The sequence below is a fragment of the Micromys minutus genome (assembly GCF_963924665.1).
Source record: "Micromys minutus genome assembly, chromosome: 1".
Lineage (NCBI taxonomy): Eukaryota > Metazoa > Chordata > Mammalia > Rodentia > Muridae > Micromys > Micromys minutus.
Genome location: NC_137969.1, coordinates 53,039,019 through 53,049,382, shown reverse-complemented (window position 1 = coordinate 53,049,382; position 10,364 = coordinate 53,039,019). Strand labels below are relative to the sequence as shown.

The 10,364-nt window shown below is 45.2% G+C and overlaps 1 protein-coding gene across 1 annotated transcript; it reads left to right on the top strand.

The window, feature by feature from the left end:
• Window positions 1-4,816: 4,816 nt before the first annotated feature.
• On the top strand, window positions 4,817-7,847 carry SPATA45 (spermatogenesis associated 45; the record flags this gene model as incomplete). The annotated part of the gene is made up of 2 exons (XM_080923728.1): window positions 4,817-5,102; window positions 7,762-7,847. The coding sequence occupies 2 exons, from the start codon at window positions 4,817-4,819 to the stop codon at window positions 7,845-7,847; spliced, it is 372 nt and encodes a 123-aa protein (XP_080779854.1).
• Between the last annotated feature and the right edge of the window lie 2,517 nt (window positions 7,848-10,364).

Here is a 10,364-nt window from a genome sequence, read left to right as displayed (position 1 = left end):
ACAATTTTTAGCATTAATAATGCATATTGTATCTCAAATAACTATTAGCTGTTTGGTGCATAAACCAGCTAAATAATTTTTATAGTTTTTTAGTTACTTATTTAAAATAAAGTTTTCTATTGTTTTTTTGAAACAAGGTCTTACTATGTAGCCCAAGTTGGCCACAAACAACTGTCTCTTGTGGCAACCTCCCAAGTGCTGGGATCACAGGTGTGTACCACTACTCAGTAAAGTCCTCTGACTCTCCTTCCCTTCACATTGGTCCAGACGGGAATGCCCAGTGGACCAGTATTCCTAACACAGCTGAGGATGTTTATTAGTTACGCAAACTGGTTAGTTTCAGGTCAACTTGACACAAGCTGGAATCATCAGAGAAGAGGGAGAGACCGTTGTGAAAATGCCTCCATAAGATCAGGCTGTAGGCAAACCTGTAGTGCATTTTCACCCCTGGGCTCTGGTCCTCTTTCTATAAGAAAAAAGACCAAGTAAGCCACAAGGTGCAAGGCATTAAGCAGCACTCCACTATGATCCCAGCATCAGCTTGGGTCTCCAGGTTCCTTCCCTTCTTGAGTTCCTGTCCTGACTCCCTGTGATGAGGAGGCATAAGCCAAATAAACCCTTCCCTCCTCCAGTTGGTTTGGTCATAGTGTTTCACCACAGCAATAGTATCTGTGGTATTTGAGTGCAGCACCCATAACTTTCTCAATTACTTTCTAATACATGTTTTAGAAAAAACTAATGTTGAACATCTTTTCATCTTTCTTAATTCCTTCAGATACTTAAATTTGTTATCTAATTCTGTAAGACCCAAATTGAGTCTTATCAATTTGAGGCTCCCATGAATGAGACGAGAGTTCGGGGACTGATGCAAAAGCAAGAGGTTTATTAATGCTGTGCACTGGGAGAGGCAACTCCCGCTATCCATTTGTAGTTTTTATACATTTAATAATGGGTGGACTACAGCAATGGTGACTAGGCATGCAAGCATTGGTGGGTTTGGTTGACTTTAAATCGATTGGCTGCTGCCAACATGGGTTGCAGCTAAGGACCTATACCCTTCATTCCAGGGCTGCCCAGATAAGGTAACTCCCCTCTGGGAAGTGTTGTCTCAGGGTCATAACTCTTCCCCTACATTCCAGGGGCTTCCCAGATAAGGTTGAAGCATTCCTGCTTGAAGAATGCAGAACCATGAAAGCCCTCATTGGAAGAGGGGAACTGTAAGGCTCTCAGTGGGGAGTTGGGACCTCAAAAGCCCTCAGTGTCTCTCAGTTCCACAGATCCATTCTGGTTAGTCATTCTATTGCCAGGTAAGCCAAGGCTCACAGGGTAAAAATCTTCCTCCAGCTGCCTCAGGAATGAGAGAACCCAGATAGAGCATGAATTTAAAAATACTGAGTTTGTGCCCAGTGGATATGTGTTCTCTTGAAAAGTCTTCAAGTTATCGGTGGCATCCTAAACAAAACAAAGTTGTTCTCATCCCTCCAAACACTCTGCATTGGTCTCCATGGTTACCACACCCCAGGCTCTTTACACTTGGGTGAGCTAATGTGTTTGTTGAGTCATACGCTTCATGAACCAATGTGTAAACTTTTAGTACCAGTCTTTCCTCTATTACAAATTCCTACAAGGAAGTAAACGAAATTCTGTTTTTGTTGTTTTGTTTTTTATATTTCCGAAATGTATTTCTTTGGATTTTCTTAAAAAGCAAAAGATCCTCTTCTGAAGAAAGTTATCTGAGCTGGGCATAGTGGCTCACACTTTGGGGCAGAGGGGCAGAGGGGCTGAGGGGCAGAGGGAGAGAGAGGTAGAGGCAGATGGATCTCTGTGAGTTTGAAGCCAGCCTGGTCTACACAGTGCATTCCAGGACAGCCAGAGCTACACAATGAGACTTTGGTTTTATTTACAGATATCTTAATAGTCCTCTGTGTGAAATATGAAGGTAATTTTTTTCTTTTGGAAATGAGACCAGGTGGTGTTACTTAGGTTTGGTCCCAAATTCCTGGGCTTGAAAATTCCAGTGAGCTCCTAGCGCTTCTTTTCACAGAAGGACACTCTTGCTTGTCACCATTTTCCTCAGGAGCACCAGGTACAGAGTGCTTGAGAAATTAAGTTGAAGTGAATGGCAGGCAGACACAGCACACAGTTTTTGGTATTTTTTTTTTTTTCATATGTAATCTTGCCCTATCATCTGCCATTAGACTTCATGAGTATCTTTGTTTCCATCTTACAGGTGACTTAATATCTTCCTGATAATAAAAACAAAGGTCAAGTCATTCACCCAAGGACACCTCGCCAGGAAGTAAGTGGTCTCTGGCTCAAGGCTTCCCCTGCTAGCCAGGGTTCTAAGAACAGAACGGAACTGAGGTGACAGAGCTCAGAAAAATTCTGTCACCAGGGCACCAGTCCAGTGGGTTGATCCTCACTGTGGACTTCAGACAGGCTTTGGGCTGGTGTTATTAAAGGTAATTTATAACTGATGTACCTGTAGGGATGATGGTGTTTTTCTGTGTGTAGTCAGTTCTCATTATTCTGGTAGTTGTAGCCATAAAAACACTGCAAACACTGAACTAGAAAATACCAGTCTCTTAGATGACCACGCTCATGGTCTAAGTCACTGGACAGCCAGTCAGTGCATAGTGTATGTTTGCCGTTTGTCGTGATTTTGCTAGATTATACTATTTTACCCAGTCTGTTCTTGAACTGCTGGGCTCAGATGATCCTCCTGACTCAGCCTCCTGGGTGGCATTGGGACACTCAGCCATTATGCTGCTCTGTGCACTTGGCTTCCATGGACAGTGAGAGCCACAGGAAGTGACCTGGGCCAGCAGATCTCAATGAGGGGGAAGCTAGTGCTGTGCCCATGCTCGTGGTCCCAGTGTCTTCAGTGTCACAAGTTACACACGTAGCTTCTAAAGCACTGTGAGTGAGCTCAAAGACTGTGAGAAGGACAGTGGAAACTGACCCCTTCCTGGGCCAGTCACACAAAGGGCCTACTGTGCAGGCTGGTCCTCACCAGGCCTCAGACACGCCCAGGTTCTTTCCTTCTACCAACTTCCGGAAAGTCTCAACTGACTTAAAAAAAAAAAAAAAAAAAAAAAAAAAAAAAACCTAGGATCTGGCGGTTTGGATCTTCACTGGATCCCACCATTCCCATCACAGCACATGCAAAGGAGATTAGTAATTGGGGGCGACCAATGTATACTATTTCCTTATCAGATAGAATAAACCCTTTCTTTCAAGGCATCTGATTATGTGATAGATAGGTGACCATTTGTTGAGGGTGGCGATAGCAAACTCTTCATGAGTGTCAGCTCATTCGGTCTATAGGATACTCTGACCTGGGTAATGTTTTCACTGACTGTGTCAGGAACTGTGGTAACTTAAGCTAGCTAAGCACACAGTAGGTACCATAGCATGTAAACTCAAATGACCGGAAATCCATGGTTTTACCGAAAGACTCTACAGCTGAGTGTTGGGTTCTAACTTGCAGGTGATATGAAAGTTTTGATCTTGTGATCTCAGTGAACCATGGTATGTCTTTTGCAGTAGATTTATAATATGGGCTTTTAATAAAATATGAATCCTATGATATGTACATAGAGGATAGTGAGACTGGTTAAAGCCAGGCTGAGAATGGCAGTCAGCTGTCTAGTTCTGGCCTCATATGCAGTTCTCACCATCCCCAAAAAGTATTAAAGGAGATAGAATTTAGAGTTTTCTTACAAATTACCATCTATAGATAAAGTTTGCTGATAAATGAGGTATTTGAGCTAACTGTAGATTTATCCATTATCTTGTTTGTTTAGTTTGGGGTTTTTCATTTTTGATTCACGGATTCTATACATAACCCTGGCTGTCCTGGAACTCACTATGTAGACCAGGCTGGCCTTGAACTCACAGAGATTCCTCTGCCTCCCTAGTACAGGGTATACACCATCACATCCAGGTAAATTGTTCTTGATAGTTTTTATGTCACACTACTAAATGGGACTTAGAATGGTCAATTTTATTAAAGTAATTGAAAATATTCCTTAACTGTTCTGCAAGACATTCTAAACTCCATTAACTAAAAATTGCCAAATCCAGTGTTGAGAGGATGTTCTTTTCTTCTGCAATACATATCTAAAGAGATCTATTGAAGTCACTTGACCACCAACAGTCTACTTTAGGTAGGCTATATATTTCCGTTTACATGTGTTTTTTTTATTATTGTTTTGTTTCCTGAAGCAGGGACTCACTCTAGCCTATGCTAGCCCAGAACTTACTCTGTAATCCAGGCTGACCATGAACTCCGTGCAATCCTACTACCTCAGTCTCCTGAAGTTTGTTGAGATTACAGATGTGAGCACCATACACACCCAGATTCAACGGCTTCTTAGTGGGCCCCTTCATTATACTGTGTTTAAACCATGGTAAATATTGTAAAGGATACGGCTCTAAGCTCACAGATTTCCCAAAGTGGATATATCTATATAACATGGAAAAGGTATGTCAATCGGGGAGACATACACTGCTGGTAAGCCCATCTTAGAACAGTCAGCCAGCTATTGAGGCAGGAAAATACAGCACAAATTGTTGGACATTGCTGGCTTTTGCAGTATTTTGGGGCAATAATGACCTGAGTTGGTTCTGTACCATGTTTTAGAACATGGTCTTGCAGAAGGGGAAAGCCCTGGTAAATGGTAGATTCCAGGTGAAGCTGGCTTCTGAGTTGGACGAAAAACTAATAATAATAATAATAGCAATAATAATAATAATAATGCTCAATGTGTTGGCAGGACAGCAAGAATCAACTGGTAACTAGTGTGCTAACAAAATGGCTTCCATGAACAAGGGCGGCGAAGCAAAGAAACAGGGAGCGAAACAGGGAGCAAACAGGAAGCAGCTCCTAGAAGAGCTAAATGCGAAGCGTGAGTCCTACTGTCTTGTGGAGAGAAGCAACCGAGTCAGCCTGCTGAGAGTTCAGAAGAGGCACTTCAGCCAGGCCTACCAGTCTTTAGCTTGCATGCACATCAAAGAATCTGTTCCCGAAAGTAACAGGACCTCCTGGATCAAGCAGGATCTCTTTGTGCACAAGGAGAAAAGGCACTTCCTGTCAAAAAGTAAGATAATACAATCTGTAGGAAGGATAAGTATATAGAGATACTCAACAGACCTTTCTGGGTTAAAAGTAGTTCCAAGGGAGTCTTGGAAGGTGATGATGTGTCTGAAGGCAAACATAGAGTCTTTGGTATAAGGCCCACCGTGGACCAGAGACTCATTTTCTTGTGTCTATAGGAACCCAAGCCAGAGCACAGGCCAGGCAGTTCAGCAGTTAGGTGTTCAGGTGCTGCACCCTGCACTTCCAGCCCTCTGAGGTGGCTCTTAGCTGCTGACTGTCTGACAATTACATTTGAGAGTTGCATTCAGATACCACCTGTCTCACTGTCTCATGGTTTCTGTGCTTTACAGAGTTTTTTTTTTTTTTAAGATTTATTTATTTATTATATATGAGTACACTGTAGCTGTCTTTAGACACAGCAGAAGAGGGCATCAGATCTCATTACAGATGGCTGTGAGCCACCATGTGGTTGCTGGGAATTGAACTCAGGACCTTTTGGAAGAGCAGCCAGTGCTCTTAGCCACTGAGCCATCTCTCCAGCCCCGCTTTACAGAGTTTTAAGTTCAAAATGGAGGTAAAATGGAGTTTTAATAACAAATGTGCCACATAATGCCAGGAGAAGCAGTAATAAAAACATGGAGGGAAGAGGTCTGGAGGAGAGGAGTGGTCTGGAGGAGGAATGTGGTCTGGGGGAGGAGTGTGGTCTAGGGGAAGGGAGTGGTCTGGGGAGGGGTGTGGTCTAGGGGAAGGGAGTGGTGGGGGGGAGGGTGTGGTCTAGGGGAAGGGAGTGGTGGGGGGGAGGAGTGTGGTCTAGGGGAAGGGAGTGGTCTGGGGAGGAGTGTGGTCTAGGGAAAGGGAGTGGTCTGGGGAGGGGTGTGGTCTAGGGGAAGGGAGTGGTGGGGGGAGGGGTGTGGTCTAGGGGAAGGGAGTGGTGGGGGGAGGGGTGTGGTCTAGGGGAAGGGAGTGGTGGGGGGGAGGAGTGTGGTCTAGGGGAAGGGAGTGGTCTGGGGAGGGGTGTGGTCTAGGGGAAGGGAGTGGTGGGGGGAGGGGTGTGGTCTAGGGGAAGGGAGTGGTCTGGGGAGGAGTGTGGTCTAGGGGAAGGGAGAGGTCTGGAGGAGAGGAGTGGTCTGGGGGAGGGGAGTTGTCATCTGGAGGAGAGGAGTGGTCTGGAGGAGGAATGTGGTCTGGGGGAGGAGTGTGGTCTAGGGGAAGGGAGTGGTCTGGAGAGGGGTGTGGTCTAGGGGAAAGGAGTGGTAGGGGAGGGGTGTGGTCTAGGGGAAGGGAGTGGTCTGGGGGAAGGTGTGGTCTGGAGGAGAGAAGTGGGCTGAGGAGGGGAGTGGTCTGGGGGAGGGGAGCGGTTGTTTGGTATTGTTTAAAATATGGATTGTTAATATCTGTTATATAGTCAAGGCAGGCAACTAATAATGTTTTCTCATTTACTTGAGAAAATGTGCATATGTACTTGAGAGTGTGCATATGTACTTATATTCAATATAGCCAATACATTATTAATTTAGTTTACAAAGAATGGCCCACATTGGCCTTTATGGAGCTCTGACTTTGCTTTTGGCCAGTGACCTTAGGTAGCAATATAGGGAGGTGGTCAGCTGACAGGGAAAGTCCAGACGCTGCATTGTGATTGGAAGTCACTTTGTAACCATCCAGTTTCTTTTATGAAAGCAAACAAACAAACACCATCTTTACAAAGAAAAATGTTCCAATATTCCTGGTTATAAAAGAAACACTCCAGTCCTTCATTCTGCTAAAATGATTGAGAACAATGTTGTGCCAGTTCTTAGGACTTTGATGGTGGAGAGAAAATCTACACGTTTGGACAGACGCAGGACACAACTCTAAGGAACATGCATAGTTTCATACAATACAGAATCTAATACACCTAATCCCATAACTAACTTTCATAGTGTCAAACTGTAAATCAATAACCCCCCATCATACTTACAAAGCCCTTTACCTTTGATTTGAGTTTTTATCAAATGAGAAATAAGATGGAAATAAAAATACTGGCTTTGTTATTGAAAAAAAACTTATCTTTCCTGGAGAAACTCAGTAAGAGCAGTCAAGTAGCTAGCTAGCTCTTGTTTTCCTAAAGAGCGTTACCTGTGCCCAGAGCAGGATGGAGATCTGCTGCTCTAGACTAAGAACAAATGAGCCTGGCCCTGGAGGCCAGCTGGTGCAGAGAAAACTCTCACTTGTTAAATTAGGAGCTGGGCCATTATGGCTCAACAAAGGTATTAATTTGGTAGGTTTCAACGCCTACTAAGTTAGACACAACATTTGCTACAAAGTAGCAGCCTCTTTTTGAAAGAGAATGGTCCCCCATGCTCTGAATGTTGATGTATGAGGAGGTACAACACCTGCCCTCTTGGTCCTCTCTAGGGCAGCCCCATGCTGGCAGCTGGGAGACTTAGTTACTTTGTTACTGTGGTAGGCCACTATGACCAAGACAATTTATAGAAGGAAGAGTTTGACATACAGTTCCAGAGGGTTAGTGACCAACCATAATGGCAGAGTGGAGGCAGCAGGCAGGCATGGCAACCCGGGCAGGATGCTGAGAGCTCACATCTTCAACTTGGAGCACAAGGCAGAAAAAGCTCTTTGCAAGGAGAGTTAAGTGTTAACCCCTCTATGCTCATTCCCAGGACACACCCTGAACTTCTTCAAACAGCATCATGAACTGGGGACCAAATGTTCCAATGCCTATGGGGATATTCTCATCCAAACTTAACTGCTAGGGGACTTAACATTTCATTTCTTTTCTGATAACCCCACATTTTAATATCTGACCTTCTGACCTGCCTGGTGTGCAGTCCTCTTCATTTGAATGAGACAAAATCCCTGTTACTAAACAAGTCTCTTGCCCCCACCCAGCCTCACCTTCCTCACCTGGGAAAGTTGCCAAAGGCCTGTGTGAATTCTGGTCCTCACACCTCATACCCACTGTGTCAGCAAGTCCTAAATCTGAGCCCTGCCACAGCCCTGGTCCAGCCTGTAGGCACAGAAGTGGAACAGGAGCCTCAGGCTACCCACTTGGCACCCCTTCTGCTCCCACACTTACTTCACAGGACAACCTGAGTGAACTGATCAGAACCATGTGTTATATTACCTGCTACACAAAACTCATCTGTGGTTTCCCACCACACAGAGGAGGAAATCCACATTCCTACTTGATACTGCATGATTCTCTCCATAAACAGGCCCAGCCTGTCTGTAAGATCTCCTCTGCTCATCTCTGTCTCTCTCCGTCTCTCTGTGTGTCTGTGTGTCTGTCTGTCTCTCTCTCTCTCTCTTTTCTCTCTCTATCTGTCTATCTGAAACATGCAGTGACTACAGTTAATCTCAGCACAGAAAAGGACACCCGAAAGGGTAATGACCCTGTCTGCCCTTCCGGCTGTTCTAGAAACTGCAATAGATTAGATTACTGAAATGCATTTCTTTCTGATCCCTTTAATGGCTGAGTCATCTCGACAGCCTAATAAATGTATTTTTTTATCTTTCAGATAATGCCATATTTGGTTAAAGTACATCTCCAGAGACACACCAATAAACTCTCTTCCTTCAGTCTTCAATGTCTGTGAATTATTTGGAAACAAACATTGAGTATAAAAGAAACTGGTGTCAGGTAAATACCTGTAATTCCAGCACTCAGGAACAGTGAATTCCAGGCCAGGTTGGGCTTTGTTTCAGGACCTTGTCCTTAAAAGGCTGGGGACCTGTGATAAAACAAGACTAGAACTAAGTTCTCACTTCCCAGCAGTGGATACTTAGCTTCAAAAACCTTGAAGATCTGCTTGCTCCTTTCATGACCACGGGCACTGATAGGAGACTTGAGACTCATGGTTCATAGCCAAAGAACTTAGGCTCTAGCTGGTTTTCTTATCCCCCAGCCCACTGCCTTAGGACCCTACATGGTCTTGGGCTGCCCAGCAGAGGATTTCTGCTGAGCCTAACTGACCCAGCCTTTGCCTGTTAGGAGATACTGTCTTTATTATGTGACGTAACCAGGCCTACCGCTGCCCAGAGGGAGCTCTTATCTCTGTCTTCTGAGGTGCTCACTTGGTCCCAAGGCTATCAGAGCCTCTGCTCCCTGGCTGGACAGAAACAAGGGACCAGATCCATAGAGTTTATATCCTAAGTGGCCCAACTAGAGATGTCAACGCTCGTTATGATTTAGGAATGAGCACAGAGCTAAGAATGTCAGGTTACACACAGAGGTCGACTCCCTTCAACCTCCTTTCCTGACCCCATTCAGTAGGTATGCCCCTGCTTTCATACAACTTGGTTGCAGTTCTCCAACTTGCCTTTTATCTCTTGGCTCCCTTCCCTGCCTGTGACTTAAATGCCACCTCCTCCATACGCTCCTGCAGCCCTGCCCACTAGACATTTCTACTTTGCCCTGCATACCCCAGAGCAGGCTCGAGCTAAGGCAGACACTCAGTACAGCTGTGTCTGGACTCTGGCCCCACCTGAAACAGCAGGCGTGGAGCCTCTCACCTCCCAGGAGTCGTCATATGGCAGCACTTTTCTTCTCTGCCGTGGCTTTCTGTAGTGTGCACGCATGTGCATGCAGGATTCCTGCTGCTTCCCTGGTCCTCTGGAGAGAGCACTGCCATTGTAACCATAGACAGCCGACCCCCTCCCTAAGTTCCTACAGATATCCATGCCCTTCCTCAAGGGTGCCTGAAGAGAGGGGCTGGCGGAGCTAGAGGCCAGTCAGAACTAACAGGCCTGTACCGTCTAAGTGGGCCTCTGAAAAAGAAGGGCCTGGGTCAAGGTAAGAGCTGGGTTGTGATTCAGCATGAACAGACTGTGTGAAGAAGAGGCTCCACTTAGGAGCAGAGACCAGTGAATCTGCTATATCCTCTTGGAGATTTTGCTGAACAGGCTCTTTCATATTATGCCCCCTTTTGTAGGCACTTCCTCCTCCATGACCTCGAGGCAGGTAACAGAGAACAGTCTGGACCTCAGACATTGTCAGTAGACTGGAGTTTTGGGATTCCTTTCATCTCAGCACTCAGCGAGCAGAGGCAGGGGCATGTTTGTTAGCTCAAGGCCAGCTTGGTTGGTGTACATTGTGAGTTCCAGGCCAGACAGGCTTACTGGGGTTGGGTGAGATACAGTAATACTAAAAAGGAAAAGAAAAAGAAAAAAGAAGAAAAGAAAAGAAAAACTGTGGTCATATTGGGAAAAATCAAGGCCATCACTATGATTATGATACCTGCATGACATTTGATTTAAATAGAGG